This window comes from Tamandua tetradactyla, chromosome 2 (genome assembly GCF_023851605.1).
Source record: "Tamandua tetradactyla isolate mTamTet1 chromosome 2, mTamTet1.pri, whole genome shotgun sequence".
NCBI lineage: Eukaryota > Metazoa > Chordata > Mammalia > Pilosa > Myrmecophagidae > Tamandua > Tamandua tetradactyla.
In genome coordinates this window covers 8,907,698-8,933,724 of record NC_135328.1, presented here as the reverse complement: position 1 = coordinate 8,933,724, position 26,027 = coordinate 8,907,698, and the positions used below count along the sequence as shown (strand labels likewise).

At 41.1% G+C, this 26,027-nt stretch overlaps 1 protein-coding gene and 1 non-coding gene across 2 annotated transcripts; both read right to left on the bottom strand.

Moving 5' to 3' along the window:
- Positions 1–24,340, bottom strand: DIRAS2 (DIRAS family GTPase 2). The gene is made up of 2 exons (XM_077139527.1): positions 24,205–24,340; positions 1–1,524 (listed from the first exon to the last, which is right to left on the bottom strand). The coding sequence occupies exon 2, from the start codon at positions 1,486–1,488 to the stop codon at positions 889–891; it is 600 nt and encodes a 199-aa protein (XP_076995642.1). The 5' UTR covers positions 1,489–1,524; positions 24,205–24,340; the 3' UTR covers positions 1–888.
- LOC143675287 (U6 spliceosomal RNA) lies at positions 13,653–13,759 on the bottom strand. The gene has a single exon (XR_013171524.1). It is a non-coding gene; the product is annotated as a U6 spliceosomal RNA (small nuclear RNA).
- Positions 24,341–26,027: the final 1,687 nt, after the last annotated feature.

The window sequence follows — 26,027 nt, the reverse complement described above, 5'->3', positions numbered from 1 at the left end:
TCTAAAAATAGCTACTTTATTTGGTTTTATTTAAAATCTGAGGGATGGAGGAAATGGCACCCCTCATCGGTCAAAAGAAGGAACATTCACATTTCTAAAACCCTTGAAATATATAACATGGGCACATTATTGCGATGTTTTAGTCATGTCACAATATTTTCACTCAATAACTGAAGAATTTCTGACAGAGTAGCACACCATTAGTGAACTCGTCATTGTAAGTGAAAATAAATACTCTAAAAGATTAAAACAATGCTTCCTAACTAGGTATGCCTGATTACAGGTGAGTGCATCCCTTCGGGAGGCAAGGCTCCCAGCAGACCAGGTGAGAATCGAGAATGGATGACCTTCAGGGGAGGTGGCATTATTTCATTTTAAATCCACTTTTAAAAGCCATGGAATGAAACTATTCTGGCCTGCTCTTTTCACTTCCTCCTGTCCGTCCCCTCCCCCTTCAAGTGTGTTTTTTTGGATTCTGAGCAGAAGGAAATGCCTGGCTTTGAGTTGGCACCCACAGCTGTGTGTTAACATGCTCTCACATGCATGTTGATTTGCTATTTAGCCCTCTGGGCAAACGCTGCTTCCATGTGTACAAGCCCAGCTGCTGTCTAATGGAGAATGGTGCCTTAGGAAATCCCTGACATCTCCCTCAGTCCCTTGCAATGCTGAGCCTCTTGGTTTTCCTTTTAACAGCCTGATGGACCAGGAGAGGGGATGTCTGGTGGTGGTGATGTGAAATGCCCTCTTGAAGGACAACAGGGTACATCTCTGTTCAAATGCAATATTGAACACGTGGGCATCTGACATGCTACCCAGAGACGGTGGATTTCACATGGGAGGGGAAAGGAGGCCACCGGACGCAACAGCTCCTCCTCATGGGAGGGCTGTTCACATGATCACGCATTTGCCCTTGAGCTTTTCTTTCCTCTTCTGCTGCTTGGTCTTTTTCCCGTCGATCTGTAGGCTCACGGTCCTGCGCTTCTCCAGGTTGAGCAGCTCCTGGAAGAGCTCCTTCACGTTGTGGTTGAGCTTGGCTGAGGTCTCCATGAAGGCGCATTTCCACTTCCGGGCCAAGGCCTCTGCCTCGCTGCTCTGCACCTCGCGGTTGGGGCTCTCGTCACACTTATTGCCCACCAGCATGATGGGGATGCTCTCCACGTCACCCTTGATCTCACAGATTTGCTCATAGATGGGTTTGAGCTCCTCCAAGGACTGCCGGCTGGTGATGGAGTATACCAGGATGAAGGCGTGGCCTTTGGAGATGGACAGCCGCTGCATGGCGGGGAACTGGTGGCTGCCGGTGGTGTCGGTGATCTGCAGTGTGCAGATGCTCTTATCACAGCTGATCACCTGCCGGTAGGTGTCCTCCACCGTTGGGATATAGCTCTCGCGGAACGTGCCTTTCACAAACCTCAACACCAGGGAGCTCTTGCCCACACCGCCGGCCCCAAACACAGCCACACGGTAATCATTGCTCTGTTCAGGCATGTTGCGTGAGGGCTCCAACACTCAGCTGGGACACACCTGGCAAGGAAAGCAGATGTTGGAGAGAATTACTTAAAACCTTTCTGGGAAGGCTCACTTCACCCTCTTTTTGACAGTTCCCCAAAAACAAGCCAATAAACTTTGTTTCCATTCTCCCAACCTCAGAAAAATCCAGATTGCATTGTGAAAACCCCCCAGTTCTTACAGTCAATAAATTCAAAAGGGGCAACTGGTCTACCCAATGGTTAACTGAAGCCAATCTTGGTTCCAGCTGCTTCTGGCCACCATCGTTTTTTCTCTTTATTGGAGCATGTCATTGACCATCTCTGATCACATGCTCAGGAAGAAAATTTCTAGTGCCCCCCTCAAAGAAGGCAGAATCAAGGAAAAGCTGTAGGGAGATGAGGAAATTAATGTCCCCCTGGCCCCAGCCCCCTAACCAAAAATCATGGCATATCTTTATTGTTTTTCTTGAAGTACTGTGAAGCCTCCATATACTGGTCATCATATTATGTAACTTTTTTCCAATTACAGGGAGCGGGTAAAGGAGAAGGGGATACTGTTAATATTTGTCCAATCTTTATATTAACTCATGAAGTCCTCACCAACTTGCAGAAGCTGGTGTCATAATCTCCATTTTATGATGGAGAAATTGGAAGTCATAGAAGGAACCAGTTCACTCAGCCAATGAGGGGTAAGGCTGGGAGGCAAACCAAAGTACCACTGGTGCCAAAGCCCATTTTTGGTGCATTGAATCATGTCCACCACAAAGACATGTTCAAGTTCTATTTCCTGATCCTGTGGCGCAAATTCGTTTGGAAATAGGAACTTTTAAGATCCTATTTGGATGAAGCTAAATTGAGTCAGGATGGACCTTAATCTACCATGACTGAAGCCCTTCTAAGAGAGGAAGTTTGAATGCAGGTAGTAGAAACCAAAGGAGAAGCCAGAAGTAGAAGTCAGAGAAGGAGGCCAATATCAGCAGGGGCAGGGACCAAGCCAGTGCCAGAACCTACAGTCATCTCTGGGAGAAAGCATGGCCTGGTGATACCTTGATGTTGGACTTGTAGCCTCCAGAACTGTGAGGCCATAAATGTCTGGTGTTGAAGCCAACCCATTCTCTGGTACTTGTCCTGGCAGCCCTGACAGATTAATGTACAACCTCATGGTGGTTTTAGTATTACTCCGGTTATGGCATGGCTTCTCTCCATTAAACAAGAAGTTTCTCTGGCAGTTACCAGAGAAACTTGGAGTCATTTCATTCATTAAAATTAAAACGAATAAATGTACTTTATTTTTCAGAATCATAAGTAGATATGAAAATGGTAATATGAATGAACTACTTACTAATGATCACCAAAAGTAAGTGGAATGGAGCTTCCCTTTATCAGAAGTATTGCCTCTAGTCAAAGATATAAATGTGCTTTCATTTATATGAGAGAGAGAATGTATCAAATATCTTTTACCCTGTCTCTTCTTGATAAGGAAGGTATTAAGGATTGAATCCTGTCCCCCACAAAAGGCATATTTAGGTCCAAGCCCTGGTGCTATAGATTTGAACCCATTTGTAAATAGAACCTTAGAAGATATTATCAGTTAAGGTGTGCCCAAATTGAATGAGGGTGGGCATAGTCTAATATGGAGGAAGTTCTTATAGGCAAAGGAACTTGGACCCAAAAAGAGGAAGCCACAGGGAACAGACAGAAGCTGAAAGTCACAGAGCACAGAAGAGAAAGGAGAAGGCACTGCCATGTGCATTTCCTTGGAAAAGCCAAGGAATCCCAGGGATTGCTGAAGATCCAGGCCCAGAAGCCCACTAGCCTCTGAAATCGTGAGCCAATAAATTCCTGTTGTTAAGCCAACCCACTGAATGATACTTGTTTTAGCAGGTGGGAGACTAAGACAGAGGACACATGACACATACAGAAAAAGCAGTGAATTCAACAGCCATTTATTTAACTAAATAGAGAAGTAACAGGGTCATGCAAAGCAAGGAATCTATTACTTCCTCCAGATAAGCATAAAGTTGACTTTTCATTTTTTTTTCTTAGAGGAACTGTTTAACAATAAAGTATTGCTCAGTAAGGTCATTTTTGAGACCAGTAAAATTCATTAAACATAATTAATCATGGAAGGAGATTAATGTGTGCAATGAATGCAAATGGAACATATTATCAAAGTCCAGGACACCGGCACCCCCCATCTCGATTTCACCACGTACATCTGCCTTCATATCTGCTCAATTAAATACTCAGTTGTTCTTGTGTGCATTTTGGAATCCCAACCAACCAAAAAAGTGAACAGGCATCAGTGCTAAAATTTGCTAAAAGACATTATAGGAAGATATCAGAAGATTCATTAAAAGCAAAAGACTGAGGGAGAGTCTGCTTAGGAATTTGATTAAGTCTATTAAAGACTCATAATATCATTATGAGTGTAGCATTGTGATAAATCATTGTACATTAAAAAAAAAAAATTCAATAGCATATGGAATGTGATTCGAGCTCTCCCTCTGCTCGAATTCTCAGAGTGAGGCCACCATTTGCTTGAAAGCACAATATCCTCCCTTAGCCTTGTCTTATGTTTGGTTATTTAGCTCCAGACTAGAGTGCAAATACCTAGATGGAAGAGATGAGCCCTTAGCAATCTTTGTATTGCCCAAATCTCTAAAAGAGCACCTTGCCCACAGCACCCACTTATTCCATGTATGTTCAATAGGTTCTTGGCTAAGTTCAAATGTCTCCATTATGAAACCAGCAACCAAAATAAGTGGGTATCTGTCTGAAAGTAGAAAGCAAGCACAACATAAAAGGGAAGAATTTATAGCTACTGTTCTTTATTTGTACAAGAAATATCTATTGAACTTTCCCTAAACTTCAGGCTCTGGACAAACAGTCAGGAAAACAACTGTGGGCGCATACCCACATATCAAGAAGATACCTGAGACAGAATCCTTACTCTCATGGGCGCATAGATTCAGCTAGAGGAGACAGGCACCAAAAGGATAGTTTAACAAATATTTAGTAAATTAGATTATGGTAAGTGCTGCAATAGAGAGGTCTGAAGGAATCCGGTCAAATCTGGGATAATGGAGACCATTTCCCAAAGGGGACATGGAAGTCAGAACCAGAAAGGTGAAGAGGAGAGTGGCAGTTGAATTGTATTCATGAGATAGGTCTAGGGCAGTAAGTCCATACTGACCTCAACTCTCTATTGTTTTGCCCAAACTGCAAACTATTCTTTCTATCTCAGGATCATTCAGTCATTTCACAGGCTCTTATAAAATAATATCTAGCTACTCGCGCTCGCTCAAGAGAAACTCGCTTTATTTTATGAAATGTGATGCCATGTTGAATTTCAACAAGAATGCTCATTGAAATTTATTGCTGCTGTTCTCAGTTATCTGAAATTTCTCTGATCTTTTTGTTCATTGTGGTTCTTCTCTTCCATGTTGTTGGCTTCCCCAGATATCTGCTGGTCTCTGGCTGACCACTGGATTAATGAAAGAATCACTGGTCAGCTGGGAGAAGCAATTGGATTGGGTTCCCTCGATGATGGACAGGCTTGTTCAATCAGACATCATCTCCTGAATGTGAGGGCTGCCTGGTGCAACTTTAAATATACCCTCTCATTTTCCTATTCTTGAAATTGGACTAAGCTGTCTTTGTAGTCCCTTATGCTCTAAAAAGCTTATACAAAGACCCATAATGGGAGGATCATTGGAAGGGAAGAAATCATCCCAAAATGCACAAAGTACAAAAATTTGGGCTGACAAAGAATGCAAAATGAGACCTTTTAACACTGAAGACCAGGAAAGAAGCTATAAGACCAGGATTCTAGGAGAGTCTAGGAAAAAAATGGGTTTTGATTTGCTGAGTCACAAAGGTTTCCTATATAAGTAGCCTTTGAAAAATATTCTAGATTCATGCAAGGGATAGAGGAAACATCTCAGGTAAAAACAACCCACATTCTTTATTAGTGTTATACCCTGAATCAAGTCTGCTTCAAAAAATAGTTTACAAACAGAGTAAATTTATGGATGGAAAGAATTGATCCCATTGAGACTGATCATCTGGAAAAGTCTAACAATTTAATTTACTTTCCTGCCAAAAACACCCATCTACAGTCTGAGACCAAAGTTACATGTACTTCCTGACATTTGCACGGGGTATCCCTGCTTAATTATTGTCTTAGATCTCCACATTGTTTTCTTCTCAAATAGATTTGTCTTTATTATAACATTTAAAACTGATTAACTTAAAAAAAAAAACACCTCCATATTTAAAGATGGTTCTTGAGAACCCATATTTAAAACTAAATAATATAAGGTAAACGGGCCAATTAAGTAAAAAATATGGACCGCTATGGGTATTACCACATAAATTAGGATATCTTAAATGAAATTAAGGAACAATTTTTAACAAAGTGTAAATTCTCTAGGTTAGACGATATTAAAAACTATTTTTAGAACTTCAATTTAATTAAAGGTACCATCTTAGGGAGAAACTAAAGAATGAAAGATGTGTCTCTTAGTGGGAAATCATTGTCTGAGCATAAGGAAGGGTTAATCATCCATGACTCATGTTCCTCTGAGAAAACAGAATCCTCTGCCTGGAATCTATTTTACAAAGCTATGGAGAGTCCCTCTTAGGCAGCGTTAGGCAGCCGTGGCAGCAGTACACTAAGATAATGGGACAGATAATGAAGCCAGGAGCTCAGGGCCCAGGTGATCGTAGGAGGTGGGGGGCTCATAGGCACTCATCCGAATACTCACAGAGTCTGTGGAAATAAAATATTGACAAAAATGGGGGACTTTTTGGAATGGTGTGGGTAGAATAGATTATGTTTTAAGAGTTTCATTACTGAGAGGCAAGTAAGCTCACAGCTTAAGCAAATACATAATATTTCCTGATGTTTGCCTGAAACAATTTCATTTGGCGAGAGTATAAAAGCCAGGAATCCCAAAGAGCCAAATAAAATGTGCTTAGGGACACTTTCAGACTGCCAAGAGGCTGACTATATTTTCGCCATATTCTGCTTTGCTCCTTTTCTTTCCAAGCAGCAAAGGGAAATGAAAAGGACAATCACGTAAATAAAAAAGTAATATCATCCTCCTGGCTGAAGGATCAGTTGCCGAGGTCAAGCCTTTATGCCCCGTGGAGCATGTGAACTCCTGCATGAATAAATACCAAAGGACAAAGGCAGCTGGGGCAGGGGGGCTCTGCACAGATGGGAAGGGAGGGGCTCAGGGCACTACCAGGATGTCATGTGCCATGGGTGGCACTGGGCACCTTCATGCATATTGGGACGTGGCGCTGGTCATGTGTACTCGGCTAGGTGTATTTCTAGTTTCAACCAAATAAAAGCTTACGAGATTGATAAGTAGCTAAAAAAAAAAAAAAAGTCATGATTTAGGGGGTGAAAGGGTAGTAGAATTCTCACCTGCCATGTCCAAGAGCCAGGTTCACTTCCCGGCCCGTGCACTTCCCAAAAGAACAAGGAAACAAGCAAAACAAACAAACAAAAATCAACAAATTGTGCTACAATAATGGAAAACACAAATGAAAAAATAATGAAATGTGACCCTGCCATTAGGCACACAAAAAAATGTAATGATTTAATAAACAAAGGAATTGAAAACAGGGCCTCAAAAAGATACTTGCACACAAATGTTCATAGCAGCATTATTCACAAGAGGGAAATGGGGGAAACAACCCAAGTGCCCATTCATAGATGGTGGTATATCCCTACAATTAATATTATTCAGCCATAAAAAAGAATAATTTCCAATACATGCTACAACATAGATGGGCCTTAGAAATATAAGGTTGAGTGAAATAAGTCATACACAAAAGGACAAATATTGTATAATCTCACTTATATAAAATACCTAGGAAAAGCAATTCATGGAGACAGAAAAGAGATTATAGTTTGCCAAGTGGGAAGTAGGGGATAGGGAGGTGGGGGGATAGGGAGGTGGGGGGATAGGGAGGTGGGGGGATAGGGAGGTGGGGATAGGGAGATGGGGATAGGGAGGTGGGGGATAGGGAAGTGGGGGATAGGGAGATGGGGATAGAGAGGTGGGGGATAGGGAGATGGGGATAGAGAGGTGGGGGATAGGGAAGTGGGGGATAGGGAGATGGGGATAGGGAAGTGGGGGATAGGGAGATGGGGATAGAGAGGTGGGGGATAGGGAAGTGGGGGATAGGGAGATGGGGATAGGGAAGTGGGGGATAGGGAGATGGGGGATAGGGAGGTGGGGGATAGGGAGGTGGGGGATAGGGAAGTGGGGGATAGGGAGGTGGGGGATAGGGAGGTGGGGGATAGGGAGGTGGGGGATAGGGAGGTGGGGGGATAGGGAGGTGGGGGATAGGGAGGTGGGGGATAGGGAGATGGGGATAGGGAGGTGGGGGATAGGGAGATGGGGGATAGGGAGGTGGGGGATAGGGAAGTGGGGGATAGGGAGATGGGGATAGGGAGGTAGGGGCAATGGGGAGTTACTGCTTAATAGGTACAATGTTTGTGTTTGGGATAATAAAAAATCTTGGAGATGGGTGGCAGTGATGGGTATACAACACTGAAAGTGTAATCAATGCCTCTGAATTGTACACTTAAAATGGTTAAATGGCAAATTTGCACTACATTTATATATATTTGCCACACTAATTTTTTAAAAGAACATGCCATCCTTTTTTTTGAAAAGTCGTGAATTAAAGATAGCACTCATGATGAGAGCTCAATTAGCAGCTTTTTCAGAGGTGAACACTTCCTAGCCTTTGTCACCCACATTATACAGTAAAAACAATGAAGATCTAACCTGATTGGACAAAGTGGGAAAAAAAATCTAATTTATCCAGAAGCCAAGTGAAATTTATACTTACATTGTGGCCTGAATTTTATATGATATTAACGGTAGTGTGAAGCCATCACTATTAGGCACAGCATTGAAAACTAAGCTTCTAGGAGATATGGTCCAAGACTGTGGACACCTGAAAAGCATCTCGGCTAACTGGGATGTACACCCTGGATCTTGAAAACTTACCACCAAAAAAATGTTAATTATCTCAATTATACCTTGGATATCAATTACAAGTTGCAATGATAATATTCCATACATGTTGGGCTTAACAAAATCAATTACTTAAATTCATTTCACCTGCTTCTACTGTTTTTTTTTTTACTGTGGTTACTAGAATATTCCAAATTCCACATGTGGCTTGCATTGCATTTCTAACAGTCTGAACTGCTCTAGAACATGCAAACACACCTCTGAATTTCAACTGAAATAAAAACTTACAAAAGGATATCAGATAATATAATAGAAACAGAGCCAGAGGTGAATCACTTTACTGCTTAATTCATAAGTAAGTTGAAGCCGAAAGTATCCAGGAGCTACCAGACATCATCCATTGGGATATTTTTAATTTTATTTTTCATGTATAAAAATAAGACCTTTAAGGTGCACGGGTTGTTCAGAAGTTAGAATGCCCACCTTCCATGCGGGAGACCCAGGTTCGAGTCCCAGACCATGCACCCAAAAAATTTAAAAAATTAAAAAATAAGACCTTTAAGATATAGTAGGAAAAAAATACAATAGATTATTTTCAATACTTTTACATGGAAATAGGGAGCAACCATATTTTCTACCACACAGTGGTTCACTAGTTATCTTGTGGCAAAGAAGTTGTAAGAGTTGCAGAACTGAAGGCAAGTCACACATTTTTCTTCTATACAAAAAAAGCAGTTATTCTAAACTCATTAATACTTTCTGAGTGGCAGGTTCCTTTCAGGAGAATTCCCTAGAATAGGTATTTTCCAAAAATAAGCACACTTTCTCCATCTCTGTAATATAAAACTAACACAGTACCTGTATTGGGAAATAATTATCCAATGGGAGAAGCATTTTGAAAAGAACTGCAGAGAGATGTTTCCACCATTACGTGCTTTTGTCAGAACCGATGTAAATGTGACTCCTATAAAACTCTACAATCTGCAGAATTAAAAACTGAATTTTCTAATCAGCGTAAAGATCTTTCAAATGAAGAATTACTGCGGGTTTGGATCCATTTGATTAAAACACATAAATGCAATGCCTTTCAGTTACATTTCAAGAACATGTTATGGACATCAGAGGTGAATAGACACTAGGGAAGGATTCTCTAAAAAGTTGACATTTGAGCAAAGATTTAGAGAGGTGCTGATGTGACCCCTCAGCAAAGCTAAGAAAGATCTTCCCCAGCAGAAAAGAGAAAACAGCAGGCCCAACCCAGGAGCGTCCTGACATGTTCAAGGAGCATGAAGAGTTCTGGCATGGAGAGGTGGAAGGGAAAAGCAGACGAGGGTGGGGACAGGTGGGCGGTGTAAAGAGGACGAGAGTGGGGACAGCCGTGTGGTATAAAGCAGACGAGAGTGGGGACAGCCGTGTGGTATAAAGCAGACGCAGGTGGGGACAGGCGGGTGGTGTAAAGCCCTTACAAGGGTAAGCACTGTAAAGATTTTAGCTTTCACTCTGAGAAGGATGGGAAGCCATTGGAAGGTACTGAGCAAAGCAATGGCAGGATTTGATGGAAGCCATTAAAAGACCTCTTGTGGACCCTGTTGGGAAGAGATGGTGATGCCAGGAGTGGAGGCTGGAGACAGTCAGTAAGCTCTGGCCATCATCTCGATGTGGCCTGAGGGTAACATGGGCCACAGAGGTATAGGGAAGGTGACTTGGTGCTATCATTCTTTTTCTTTTTTTCTTTATGTATTTTTATTGAGAAATCCTCATACATATATCGGCCATACATAGTATACAATCAATGGCTCACAATATCATCACACAGTTGTCTATTCATTTTTAGAACATTTGCATCACTCCAGAAAAAGAAAGAAAAAAAAGAAAAAACTCATATATCCCATACCCCTTACCCCTCCCTCTCATTGACCACTAGTATTTCAGTCTACCCAATTTTTTACCCTTTATACCCACTAAGTAAATAAATAAATAGATAGATAGATAGGTAAATAAATAAATATATTTTTTTTATCTTTATGTTTTTAATCATCTGTCTATACCCTGGATGAAAGGAACATCGACACAGATTTTCACAATCACATGGTCACACTGTAAAAGCTATATCTTCAAGAGTCGAGGCTACTGGAACACAGCTCAAGAGTTTCAGGTACTGCCCTCCAGCCACTCCAATACACCCTAAACTAAAAAGGATATCTATGTAATGCATAAGAGCAACCTCCAGGATAACCTCTCGACTCTGTTTGAAATCTCTCAGCCACTGAAACTTTATTTTGTCTCATTTCTCTCCTCCCCCTTTTGTTCTAGAAGGCTCATCACGGGATTTCTGTCCCAGGTTACCAGAGAGATTTACATCCCTGGGAGTCATGTCACACGTAGGAGGGAGGGCAGTGAGTTCACCTGCTGAGTTGGCTTTTAGAGAGAGGCCCCATCTGAGCAACAGAAGATGTTTTCTGGGGGTGACTCTTAGGCTTAATTATAAGTAGGCTTAGCTTCTCCTTTGCAGGAATAAGTTTCATAGGAGTGAGCCCCAAGATCAAGGGCTCAGCCTATTGAATTGGTTGTCCTCACTGCTTGCAAGAATATTTGGAATTCTCCAAATGGGGAAGTTCAATATTTTCTCCTTTCTCCCCTTTCTCAAGGGCACTTTGCAAATACTTTTTTATTCTCTGCCCAAATTATTCTGGGAGATATCACAATATCACAATAACCTGTACCTCAGGATTTCTTGCCCTAGTCAAAATTCTATATAATTATGGTATTCAAATAAACTGATCAAATAACTCAGAAAATACACTACTCAATGTAAATTTTGCACCAAATAAACTTCCTTTGGTCTCATAGAGAAGTTGAAGTTTTTAAAATATGGACCATATCATCCTTTACCTGGTATTTTGATTTACCTTAGTCCTATCCAGATCAGCTTCATTCATATCTCTAGTCAAAGTCTGCTCAGTTTTTCAGCTTTTCAAACAGCTCCTGTATGTGGTACTGCTGACTTTCATAGCTTCAGCACTCCAATTCTGAGTCTCAGATGTCATATAAATACCTGAAGTTTCTGGGAATGACCAGGTTATATACAAACAGCTCAGTATCTCCGAATTTGGAAATAGCAGTTACAACTTCTGAATAGTTGTGACTGCTGTTAAGAGCTTCCACTCTAGGACCCTTTACAATAGGCCCCAACCTGATAGCCCATGCTCTCGACTCCAATTCTCCAAGTTTGTATATTACAGTTAGTCATACGAATGAAGCACATTTGTCTTTTTGTTTCTGCCATTCCATTCAACATACTGTCCTTACGGTTCATTCATCTAGTTGCATGCCTCACAACTTCATTCCTTCTTGCAGCCACTCAGTAATCCATTGTATGTATACACCCCTTCCATTCCTCAGTTGTTGTACTCTTAGGAGACCTCCATCCATTGCCAAGCTGAAACATTACCACCATAAACACCAGTGTAGTGCCATCACTCCTGATTAACTTGTCCCTGTTACTCTTCCTTTCTCTACCATACTCACTGACTCAGTGGTATCATCTACTTCATGACTTCAAATATCACCCACATGTCAGCAACTCCCAACTGCATACACCTATGCCCAGGACTTTGTCCCCAATCTGCAGATTATGTCTCCTCAGTATCTCCACATGGAAATCTCGGAGACAACCCAAATGTAACATGTGCAAAACCCACACCCAATATTTGTCCTAAGCTGCAACCTGTACAGTTTTCTCCCTCTCAGGTGATGGCAACATTTATCCTTCTAGTAGTCCAGGCCAAAAATCTTGGAGTCCTACTTACTCCTCTTTTCCCCTTATACCTCACTTCTAACCATGAGCAAAATCCATCTGTGATATTTTCAAAACACATCCATGCTTGAAAATGCTGAAAAGTCTAAATTATATTGTCGGTACATAGGCCTTTCCCTGACAGGGCTCCAGTTACTTTTCTAGTCTGAAATCTAACCATGCTTCACTTTAACCCCTTCCCCTGCCTTCCCAATGAGTCCAACTAAATTATTTTGATTTATTCTTAGAAGTCATGACCTCTCTTACCTTTTGCCTATTTCTATACTTTTTCCCCTGCTTGGAACATGCATCTCTTCCACTGGTCATCCCTCAGATTTTTAATTTAGATGTCACTCCATGAAGGCCCTACTCCTATGTCTAGATTACATTTCTTTTCTATTTGTTACAATGGCACCTGCATGTCTTCATTGTACTTCTCATATCCTAATTAAATAAATATAGCCAGACCCAGGCATAAGCCACTTTCTCCACTGCTCCCGTGCTTTCCAAGTGACTATTATCTCCTGCTTGGGTTAGTGCAGCAGCCTCCGGATTCCTCAGTTTGCATCAGGCCTTGAGCCACTCTAATCAACTCTTCGCCCAGCAGCCAGATCATGTCATTCCTATGCTTGACTGTCCTGTCTTCCGAGAGTAACAGCTAAAGGGCTCTGGCCTTCCTGCTCCTCATTTCCTACCATTTTGCCCCCGGCTCAGACTTCATTCCAGCCACACAGGTTTGGTTGCTCCTCAGACACATGTGGCATGCTTCTGCCTCAGGACCTTTGCACAGGCTGTTCCCTCTGCCAGGAACACCCCTCCCCTCCATATCCACAGGGCCTACCTCCTCAGCCCCTCAACTCTATGCTTAAATATCTCATTCTCAATGAAAATTTCCTTGCCCCTCACCCCACTGCAATTACAACCCCCAAGTGTGACCCCAGCAACCTCTAGCCTCAGCTGCTTTATTTTTTTCCATAGCACTTGTCACTCTCTATTTACTTTATTTAAATATTTTTATTGACAAATCTTCACACACATACAGTCCACACATGGTGTACAATCAGTGGCTCACAACATCATCACACAGTTGTGTATTCCTCACCACAATCATTTTTAGAACCTCTGCATCACTCCAGAAAATGAAATAAAAAGAAAAAAGAAAAAACTCATGCATCTCATTCCTCTTGCCCCTCCCTCTCATTGCCCATTAATATTTCCATCTACCTAATGTATTTCCCCTTATCCCCCCATTATTTATTTATTTTTTATCCACAGGTTCTTACTCATCTGTCCACACTCTGCATAAAAGGAGCATCAGACACAAGATTTTCACAATCAGACAGTCACACTGTAAAAGTTATAAAAAATGTGGACTACTTGATGAATTTGTGTGTCATCCTTGCACCAGGGCTATGTTGATCTTCTCTGTACTATTCCAATTTTAGTATGTGTGCTGCCGGAGTGAGCAATCCATTTACATTTTAGAAATGTTTGTTCATTCCTGCTGTGTTAGAAGCTCCAACAAGGGCTTCTTACCCATTTCATTCATGACTGCTTCCCCCAGGACCTTGAGCACAGCCTGGCACACAGGTGTGCAGTGAGAAATGGCTCAATGCCTGAATTGACCGTGTTCTACTCTAGATAGTGAACTGGGGAGTCAGGCTGAGCCACTTGCCTCAGGCCACAGTAACGTTAAGCAGAGAACTCAGGCGTCATCTCCACTTTGTCCCTGCCCACTGTGGCTGCCGTGCTTCGCTAGGCTGAGTAGAACATCAGACAGTGCGGACGATGTCTCTATTTTAGTGGGAAGGTCATGCCGCGGCCGCTGATGTCTCCCAACCTGGTGCTGTGCTGCAGGAAGAGCATTCGCTAAGCTAGACCAGGACTGTGAGCGAAATCCTGAGCTTAAACATTCCAGATGATGAGAAGAGAATAGTGTGACTACCGCAGTCAGTAATGGAGAAAATAATGTGAGATGAGGCTGGAAAGCGAGACAGAGCACAGGTCCTGAGGGGATTTCCAAGGCCAAAGGGCAGCTGTTAAAGGAGTGAGGGCTAGAAGAGCATTCTGAGCATATTGTTCTGGCTTCAACATAGAAAGTGGATAAGAAATCTAGTATAATAAACCAGGCCAAAATCAAAAGCAGCTTAGGCTCCGGTGGTAGCAGGAAAGATGGAAATTGGTTAATGTGCCATCAACAGAAATCCATGATGGGAGGAGTTAAGATGTGGAATGAAAGAGAAAGAGGTGTCAAGGAAATTTGTCAGATGCCCAACTTATAGAACTGGATAGATGGGATGAGCTCATTTTCTGAGATGATGTTGGGAAGATGTCAGGTTTCGGGTTAGAGCCCATGTGTCTGATGTTCAGCATATTGAGTTTCCAGGGCCTCTGAGACTGTCAAGGGCTCACATCTAGCAGACAGGCAGATACACCTGTCCAAGGCCAGGTGTGGAGTCTGGGATAATAACTCACATCTGGGTCATGTACAAGTAGGCAGGAATGGAAGCCAAGTGTGTGGATGAGATTGCTTATAAAGAACGAAGAGAAAAGAGTAGAAAACCTAAGACACAGCCTTGAGAGAGACTACCCAGTCTAACGCTTTGGTAAAGGACAATGAATTTGCAAAGAATTGATAGAAGGAATGACCAGAGGGTTCAAAACAAGTCCACCAAAGGACTACCACACAGAAGTCAAGGAAAGCAAGGGCTTCAAAAAGGGAGGGTACAACTTTGTGAACTGGTAATAAGAAGAGAAGTCAAAGGAGAACTGAAAAGTGCCCGCTGATTGGGAAGCAATGAAAGTTACCAGTGAACGTAGCAACAGACGTTTTGATGACACCACAGGGGTGGAGGCCAGATACAGTAAGTTCGGGAGTGAGCATGAGGCACAGAAATTGAAACAGGGAACTCAGAAACTTTTTATGAGATATTAATTAAGATAAGAAGGAAAAAGAAGGGATAGTGGCTGAGCGGTATTCAGTTTTGGGGGAAAAAAGTTTTTTAATTTAATTCTGAAATACAAAGACATGAATAATTAATGGGAATACAGCAACTGACTGTATTAATAAGATGAAATGAAAATTCCTGGTGAGGTTCAAAGGGAAGTTGAGAAAACAGGCTGCCACGAGAGAATGCTGTGGTCAGAGAGCACTTGCATTGGTTCCTCCAGAGGTCTGCAAGTGTGGAAGAAGTGCTTAGGAGAAATGGAGGAAAACAAGGCTGGGTTGAGGTTGCCAAAGAATTAAGAGGCTTTGGGTGTTGAAGTCACCCAGATGACATCTGGACATGGAAAGAAGAGGAAGCATGACCCAGCAGGTAGCACCCTGACAAGCAAAGAAGAGTATCCAAAAGGGTTAGAAGGCAACGGAAAGAGAGAAGACAGGGGTCTATAGTTAGGAGTCCTGAAGCATTGATGAATATTTGTTTGTATCTGCTCTATACTACTAGGCAAATTATATATTCTAGAGAGGTGATAGATATCAATATGTCTAAAATAACAATTTATATTTAAATATATATAAGATCATATCAAATATATATAAAACATCATACAGTCCTTACTACCACTTTGCTTCAGGATTCCAGTCAAGGGTAGGACCCCCAGAATCACCACATAGACTGAATCATTATATACACAGAATCATTATACGGACTAAAAAGCTAAAAGAGAAAAACGTAAAGCCAGGAAAGAGTATGCATTCAGTTAGAGTCAAGCCTGTATATGAGAAGAAGAGCTCCGATCAAGGAACAAAGAAAAAGAGTGTTGGTAAAAAAAAAAAAAAAAAAAAAAAAAAAAAAAAAAAAAAAAAGGAGCAAGGATTTAAGCAGGTACAAAACAAGGAGTCTCTGTAATTCCATGTTCAAAGAGAAAGATGTAACAAATAAAGCAATATTTTTAGAGTAATTAAAGCAGAGTACAACGGGTGATAAGGTAATATTGGTGTCTACTTTGAGTTACTTGGAAATCCATTTGTGGGGAGGGGCTTTGCTTTTACAGAATGGAGTAACAACTAACAAATCCATCAAGTGCGGGATAAATGTACTAATTAAAACAGAAAGGGTCTAAAACTGGAGGCCAGAACTCCATCTAAGCCACCTGGAGTTTGTTGCATGAGCCAAGCTGTCAAGAATATCCCAGGGCAGAGGAAGAATAAATCTGAGACACTAAGGAAGAAGAAGCCTTAAAGTACTAATGGGCTAGCAACCACCAAAATAGACCAGGAGCTCTTACCACGCGGTGAGTATTGGGAAGGCACCCAGACAAGCTTGATCTTCAAAATATCTTTTGGCTTAGATATCAGCAATCCCATTTTATGGATGAGAAGACCAAGACTCTAGGTCATCAAAAGAATAAGCTCATTGTTACACAGTAGTACAGCCTGCATTTCAATTCAGGTTCAGCTGAGTTCAAACACACAGGGGAGATGAGGAGAAGAAAGATTCAATAGCCTAGAGGACCAGAAACACGGTGCAGGTTTTGATTAAAACAAGGCAGCTCTGGAGGAATGTTACATGCCACAAAAGTATCCATTGCAGACGCTCCAGTAACTTATTATCACACCTAGGCAGAGTACTAGCAAATCCCATAAGGCATTCAAGCCAATTCTAATTAGCAACAATTGAACAAGGAACTCCGGATTCTAAAATGTGTAGGAAGGTTCTGCTTTTTTTCTTCCTCTTAAACTTGTAATATTGCCAAACAGTTTTCAGACTAACAATAATTTTAAAAAATATAATGATGCAATGATGATGTTAGGCACTTTATAACGAACGGATGGATGTGCATGTTTTCTGATGCGTCAAAAAGCTTACAGATGCTTCATAAGAGATCTCCATCAAAAGTTTAACGCTGAGTGACTACACCATGTTGTCAAGATAGTTTGGTGGTATGAAGGTTTGAAAGAAAACATGCACATCTATGTTTATACTTGCATCAAGGGCAAAAAAAATCATTATTTTAATCTAGCCCTAATGCGGGGCAAAAGTGGTGAGATAAGGCTGACCAGTAAAGACTCACACCACTGAAGGGACTCAGAATCGGATCTCCAATTTTGCAGATTTTAGGAGAAGGTAATAAGATGAGCTGATGTTTAAGATTTACATATATTTCAATGCTCAGGACAACTCCTCAATAAAATACTCCCAGTGCCTAATTAGTCAAGTCCTATGATTAAGAGGTTTGGGTCACACTGGCTGTCTCAGAACTTATAGAGTACGAAATCTTTGCCCCAAATGTGACTTGTGTTTCCATAATGGTTAGTGAAATAGTCCCAATGCAATCTGGAATTGTTCTAAAGGATACAGAAAGAAGACATCCTAAGAGAAAGTTCTTAGAATGTCAGTTGTAAAGAATGAAAATGGCACAAAAAAATGTTACCAATGCAAAAATGAACAACAGTTCACGTACAGAGATGCAAAAGAAAAAGACAAAATCGTATACTTTCCTAATGTTTTAATTATGGAATTAGTTCCACACTGATCACAACGACAACATACTCAACATTATTTTTGTCTCATTCACCAGACAGGGGAAAACGAAGATTGAGAGTCAAGTCTTTAGCATGCGTTACTAGTTGAGAGGTCAATGGTAAGGAGCCAGCACTGTCATCAGGAATTACTAAAATGGTTTAGAGCCAACCACCTGTTCTCAATTGTTTGGGGTATATACCTAGAAGTGGGGCTGCCAGGCCAGATGGTAATTCTATGTTTAACTTTCTGAGGACTCTCCAAACTGTTTTCCACAACAATTGCACCATCTCACTCTGCCACCAACGTCGTACAAGGGTCCCTATTTCTCTGCAGCCTCCAAAACCCTAGTTGTTTCATGCTTTGTTTTTGTTTTTTTTAATAACAGCCATCCTAGTGGGTAGGAAGTTGTAGCAGCATTATTCACAATAGCCAAAAGGTGGAAGCCACTCAAATACCCATCAACAGAGGAATGGATAAACAAAATAGGATACACGCATACAATGGACATTATTCAGCTGGAGAAAAGAATGAAGTTCTAATACATGCTGCAAGAAGGACGAACCTTAAAGACATCATATTGAGTGACAAAAGCCAGACACAAAAGGAAAAAGGTTGTATGATTTCACTGATATGAAATACCTAGAATATACAAACTGATAGAGACAGAAAGTAGATCACAGCTTACCAGAGCCAGGGGCTGGGGAGGGGTGCGGGAGGTGGTGGTAGTGAAGGGAGTGGGGGACTTACTGCTTAATTGGTGCAGAGCTTCTGTGTGGGTCAGGGATGGTGGTGATAGCAGCACAACAAGGGAATGTAATTACTACCATGGAATTGTATGCTTGAAACTGGTTAGAATGGTACATTTTAAGAGGTATATATGTTGCTACGATAAAAAGTCTAAAAAATGAATATAGTCAAAGAGACATATATCAACTGATAAATAATTAGAGAGAAAGATGAAGGGCAGTGTAGTAGCTAGATAATTTTCTTGTAGGTCTGTCCATACAGTACATACAAAGCCACATTATGCTTTTTAACAGCTGCATACGACTCTGAGACATGTTTCCTCATTTACATCATCAGTTTCCCACTATTTTAAGTCTTTTGCTATTACAGACTATGTTTAATGAACAGTCTTATCCATAGATATCTCATCTTTTTGAGTTTATCTGTTGACTGCTGGGTGAAAGGATATGTGCATTTTAATTGGGGAGATATTGCCAGTTGCCCTGTAAAGTTACCACCAATTTCTCCACCACCTGACCCCGACAGAGTATCAGAGAAAACTCTTTGCTCACAGCATGCATAGCGCAGGGTACTATCAACCTACCAAACTTTCAATCCTTTACAATGTAACAAAGAAATGTTTCCCATTGTTTATTTAACTGCATTTATTGAATTTGGGTGACGCTGAGCATCTTTTGACTTATTAAGAGTAATCTGTATTTGTATCTTTGAGACCCGCATATGCTTGCCCTTTGCTCAGTTCTCTACCAGTTTGCAAGTATGGTATTTTTCTTATATAAGTCAGTGGTCCTCAAAGGGCACTCTGCAGACAAGCACCGTGATCATCACCTCGGACCTTGTTTGAACGGCTCTGGTCCCACTGAAGCACACCTGCTGAATCAGGATGTCTGCAGCTGAACTGTGGCTTAACATCATGCTTCTGATGCTCACGAGATTGAGAACTGCTGTAATAAGGAAATCAGACCTGAAATAGTTTGCAAATGTATCTTCCCAGCTAGCATCTGCCCTTCGATGTTATCTTTACTGGAAAGAAATGAAATATTTCTACATAGCCAAATTTAACACTTTTCCTACTTGGTGTCCTTCTCTGGGATCATCCTTAGGAGACCCTTCCCAGCTCGAAGATCATTAAAAATTCCCCCCATATTTACATTTTCAACCGGTATGTTTAAATATCTGCTCCAACCACCTGATTTCTTTCTGCATCTTAATATTATGGGAGTTTTTTTAGAAGAATTTAGACTAGCATTTACAAGAATAGAAGAACAAGAGATGTGCAGAGCGCCATCTGTCAATCCAGCTGGGATAGTAAAAAATAGGTAAGCACTTTTCAAGGTCATAGATACCCCACGATTTCTATGATCCTATAGACCCATCCTCCTTGTCACTTGCAAATGTTTACCAAGACCTTAAAAAAACAGTAATGTCAGTTTCACCTTTTATTGTCCCATCCCACTCATTCTGCAATCAAGAACCAGATGAAGTCCAAAGTGGCCTCAAAATGAGCAGCAGGAAGTAAAGAGAAGGAAGCAAAAGGCTTAGCCAATCCTTCTTTAAATGTCAGGGGACTCTCTCAGGCAATCTGCTAATCCACTGATCTCATGCATGTGCCTAGGGAGAGTAAGGATATAACTGGGTAGCAGGGTTGGGAGACAAGACCAAATCTGTACAAACAGGAAAACGCCATGGAGCTGTATTTTTAATGTGGAATGTGAGAGAGAGAGCTGAGTGAACTTCTCCTTGCATGGCTCTGGATGCACAGAGCTGGCTTCTGTTCCTTTTTCATCTTTGTTCAATATCATCTGTAGATAAACCCCAAACTCAAAAGTCATGAAGGTGCTCCAATTAAACAATCAGAATGTAAAGACACCTTTCTCCCAACCAAGGGCTCCTGTGATGGAGCTCTGATGAGGCTTTGGACTTTTCTGGAGTTTAGTTTTAGAAGCTAAGGGAGGAGAGGTTCCTACCTGTATGTGCTTGTGTGTTTATTGATAGAAAGTTCCTTTGTTCTCTTTTTTCCTCAGAAAAATTCACTTTAGAAAAATATTGTATGAACTCATTTTCACACCTAACACTGCTCTCTTTAAAGAGTCATGTGATGGAATGGCCATTCCAGCACTCATTGAGCACAGAAGCTATCCAATGACTGGGTGAAGAAATTGACATTGTTTCATTAAGGTAATTAATGTCTGCATTTCAAAAGTCAGTACTCATGAGTCAATCAATTATAAAGCATTATATTTCACTCAGACATTAGTTCAATGATGTCGGAATAAATAGATCAAACACTGCAAACATTCATACCAATACTAATACTAAACGAGCTGTGAAATATATTCAGTCAAGAAGTCAATAAAAAGTCTACTAGCTTTTTATTGGTTTTACAATAGGCTTGTTGCTCCCCATGAAATAAAAGAATTTAAATATGAACATTGAATGATAGCTGAACTGTAATCAGGGATTGGCCTGAAACAAATCTGGAGGGCAGTACTTCTGGAGATAGGAGTTGGGACTGATGAAAAATGGTGATTGATGCCCACCTTTAAAAACAGACTTCTACTCTACATATGGGTTGAGCCTGACAGTCTAACGGTTGGTTTATGTTTCATAAAATCACCAGAAGTATTTGAATCAATCCTCTCATTTTACTGACAAGAAAGTAAGTAATAAGTTCAAAATTGCACAACTAGCTAGTGGCAAAGAAGAGTAGGAAACATGCCATAACAATTTGGGGTCTTTTGTATATTTCTTTCTGGTAACATTTAGTTGACAATGGTCCCTAACATTTAGCTCTGAAACCACTTTGTGAAAAGGTTAACGATTGATAGTTGCGCTGGCGCATCAACTAACCACATAGACTTCTGAGCTCCTGAAATGTAGCTGATCTGAATTTAGACGTTGTGTCAATGTATGAAAAAAGAAGTAAAGTATCTCATTAGTAGTTTTGTATTGATACATGTTAAAACAATGCTTTTTGATCTATTGGATTAAATAAAAATATGTTATTAAAATTAATTCCCTGTTTCTTTTCACTTTTCTTAGGTGACTACTCAAACATTTTAAATTATGAATGTTGCTCATACATTTTGTTTCTACTGGACAGTACAGATTTATAAGAAAACACATAATTGCGCTAAGAAGAGAGTTACAAAGAATCTCTCTTTCCTGAACTGGCTAGTCACAAGAGTAAAGAAGGAAAGAACAGAACGATGGCATTTGTTCGAATACTTGAACTAGCACTTACCCAGTAAGGGAAGACAGACTTGCAAGCTACATCACAAAATTATTTTGAAATCGATTAAATGGTTTTTGTTTGTTTTTTATATGGGCAGGCAGCGGGGAAACCAACTCGCATCTCCGGCATGGCAGGCAAGAACTCTCCCAGTGAGCCACCGTGGCCCACCCCAATTAAATGTTTTTAAGCTAATGCTTTTTAAGCTAATGCATGCAGTGTGTTAGTACATTTAAGTTTGAAAACATCAACAATTGTGACAACCTGACAACCTTGCCTTCCGATTAAAGGCAGCTGTTTTCCTGGCAAAATCATAACCCGATCATTGTTATAGAAATCAGTTCTGCTTTTAAAGAGACATCTGTCCACTGTCAAAAATGATACAAGATAGATAGATAGATGAGACACAGAGTTGGATCCAGTTCCCATTATGTGTGAGAATGGGGAACAATGATTGCCTGAATTCAAAGTTACAGGTCAGCGCAGAGCCCTTTCATATCTGAACAATCTCTTCATTCCAGGCAACCAAATGCTCTTCCTCGGAACAAAGAAATTCTTTGGTGCAAATATTTACTGGGTTTAATTTGGGGGAAATAACGGTTTTGCCTAAATCTATAGGTTGATTTCCAATATACCGTTATATCAACTAGAGTCACAAAATTAGACAAATACACTCTTTTTTGGTAAAAGAATCCCAGTTATTTTTCTTAAAGGTTTTAGTTATTCAGTAAGTTACAGAGGAGCAATCTAAGCAGAGTTAGTGTTCACCCTGAAATAATACCTTTCAAATAGAATTAAAGTCATAGGATATGAACACCTCGAAAGTAATTAATTTATCTGCTCTTCTCATTGTGAGATGAAATGGCTGAGAACACAGGACTGCCAGACACAAGCTGAAAAGTGATTTCCACAACTTGGAATTCTATTTGTGTTTTTCTAGTCTCTTCTTAGGAACAACTCTATTAAAGCTGTAGCAGGATAAGATTCTGGAGGCTTCTACATTAACTCCCAACTATACATGAAATTCCCATCTCAGGGATAAATGAGGAGTAAGCAGCAATTCTGTCCCAAGGTAAGACAGAATCACTTCTTTCTCTTTCTCCTTATTTCCGCTATTACCAAATTAAGTACCATATGTTAAATGGGATGAAAATGTTTCTTTGCATTGTATTTTCTACTTCTGTCAGCTTCAGGAGCCCAAGTCCGTAGGACTGCCTGCATTTCCAGAGACAGAATTCGGGATCATTTGCAATTTCAAGCAACAACCCAAAAAATAGTATTATTCCCCCCCACACAAATTTGTTAAATTTATTCTAATTTTATCCTTCCCTTTCTCTCCCTCCTACTCCACCTCTTCAAAGCTAAATGTCACTGGAAAAGAAACACATTTGGACTAATTTGGAGTGTAAAATACTCCAGTTTTCTGTTTGTTTGTTTTTTACTTTTACCTAGAAAATCTTCCTTAAAAATAACATTTTTAAAGTTTTATGTTGAAAGCAAAAAAAAAACCTTGCTATGCCAGATTAGCTTTTCACATGCAAAGTGGTCATTCACGTGAGAAAAAGTGCAGATATGTAAAATAAATTCCTAGGGAGGGGAAGCTGTGTCGCTGAATTCCATTACAATGTTCTGTTTCCCCCTTCAATAGATGTAGCATATGATTCACAGCACTTCTGCTTTAAAAGTCTCCCAAGTCCCCATAAAATGTGAACTGGAGTTTTAAAGGAGAAAAACAGCATTTTTCAGGGGCAGGAGTAGGACTCAGGCGGGTCCCCACCGCGTGAAGCCAGCAGTGAGGCTTTGCAGGCTGGGAACTGTCAGCAGTCATTTTCATCTGATGGGAAACCACATTCACACAACTACCGATGGGATCAGCGTCTCTCCCATCTTCTGCCTCCACAACAAGGAAACAGAAAGGAACACATGTGGCGCTCAGGAAACAGTCTTTAAAAAGAACAATGAAAAATTTAGACAAGTCTCAGCCAAGCCCATGAAGTGAAGTGGGCTAGTACGAAAACATGCTGAAGGAAACAGCAGCCCCTCAGGCGCTTTGCGTTTATCTTTGGACCAGATCTTTTTATGACTTCCGTAAATCCATCAAGGCAACTTGCACATCAAGAGAAACACTTGCACAATAGGATTTTCCGAAACACTAACTCCTGTTTTCCAAGGAAGGAATCACGAGCAATATTTAAGGTACAGATTTTTCAAGAAGAAAATGTTTAGCAAGGGTGTCGTGATGTTCCCTCTTTCTGACCAGGATATAAAAACTCAGCCGCCTCCCACCCCCCCACCCCACCCCTCCCGCCTCAGCCCCTCGCCAACTCCAATATTTATATTGCTGACTCGCCTTCCCAGACGGCGGTAATCCCATTTCACGGACTCTCAAACAAAGATGCAAAAGCCATCAGTTCCCCAATCTGGACGCAGCGCAGACACAACAAAAGAAGGAGAAATCCGTTACCTGAAGAAGAATCCAACTCTTGCTCAGAGCTCCCCTCGCATAGCACAGGGCAGCTCGGGCTGTGCGGGTGTGGGCTCCTCCCGGAGGCGAGGCGGGGCGCGCTGCACCTCTCGCAGCCGTGACGATGCAGTCAGCTGCTCGCCCGGGCCGGTGCGCCCTGCGCCTGCTCGCCGGCCCTCCCGCCAGCGCTCCCCGCGCCCCGCCCCGCCCCGCCCCGCCCCGCCCGGCTCCGGGACCGCAGCCCCGCACACCTGCGCTGGCCTGAGCTGGTGCTGGGCCCCAGCGCCGTCCCAGCCTCCTGAGCTCGTGCTCCGGCCCTACCGCGCTGCTGCCTTCTTTCTCCTCCCTCTTCAGTCTCTGACTTCAGAGTGGTGCCAACTCCATAGGCTGCTGCCACTGCTGCTGCAGCTGCTACTCCTGCTTCAATGGCGCCTGCTCGCCTCCACAGAGCTTTTAGGTGCCACCTACTGCACGCTTCTGGAATATATGGTGAGGGCTGAAATTTTCTGTTAATTTAATGAATTAAAATCATTTCATCGAAAGGGCACCAGATTCTTTTGTTCCTGGCCACATAAGCCTTTCTTTCAGTTTCCAGACACTAAACTAAAAACCCACTCATTTAGAGGGTGGAGGAGATACCCTGTAACAAGCACACAATGTAAAATTAATACTCTTATTTAATGGGATCAGATGACAGAACGGCCATTGGCAATCTTCCACTAGAACTGCCTTTTCGCTCTGTAGTTTCACATTAGCGTTTCAAAAAAATAACTGGGTTTATTTTCGGACGTCGATGAACACTTCGTCAATGAAGCATTTATTCAAAAGCAGGTGAATCAGCAGGAAGTAAGATATGCACATACATTTTTAAATAATTGACTATAACACGAACCCGTATTAAATTTAAACTACAGGTTGATTTAAACTACTTCTGATTATAACTCATTCTTTTAAAAATACGATATGTTCTAAGATTTGGGCAATATTATTACTTTCTCATTCTTTACATTTGATTACCTTATATAATCCCAAATTACCTGCTCTAATTCTCTTGACTTTCTGTATAATTTCAAACAGCCTTATCTCTTGAAATCCATTTCCAAGGTAAATTTCTGCTCTGTTTTCTACAGGAGACATAGTGTTTTTTAAAGTCTTAGAAGTTATGCATTTTACAACTTATACTCAAGAAAATTTATTTTGCTCACCAGACCACTGTAATTCTGGCCATGATACTATAGCCATTGGAATATGAAAAAAAGAAAAACATATGCATCATTTTTGCCAGTCATTTGAGGCTATTATCAACAAACCTGACTCTATTTTAATGAAACCAGGAAAGCCGTGTCACTCCATCCCCAGACTCCTCATTATTACAAAAGGAATGTATCTACCAACAGAAAAGCCATCTCAGAGGAGGGTCTGAATATACTGACAAACAGTTATGGGCAGTACCTGATATTTCTGGTCTATCCAGTCTAACGCACCACAGAGTTATTTTCCATAACAACCTAAGAAGTAGCTTATCAAGGCAAATGATAAGCCCGAATTTGAAAACTAAACAAACAAACCAAAAAGGATGAAAAGATTAAAGAAGTGAAAGTATGGAAGACAATTGAAGGGCTAAAATCCAAAACACTGACAACACGAAATGCTGGAGAGGATGTAGTAGGAATGCAAAATGGCACCACCACTTTGGAAGACAGCTTGGCAGTTTCTCACCTAATTGAACAAAGACTTACCATCTCATCCAGCAATCACACTCTTAGATATTTACCTGATTGAGTTGAAAACTGATGTCCACACAAAAACCTGCACACAAATGT

Excerpts from the sequence above, each read along its gene's own strand:
- DIRAS2 (XM_077139527.1), bottom strand. The coding sequence starts at position 1,488 with ATGCCTGAACAGAGCAATGATTACCGTGTGGCTGTGTTTGGGGCCGGC.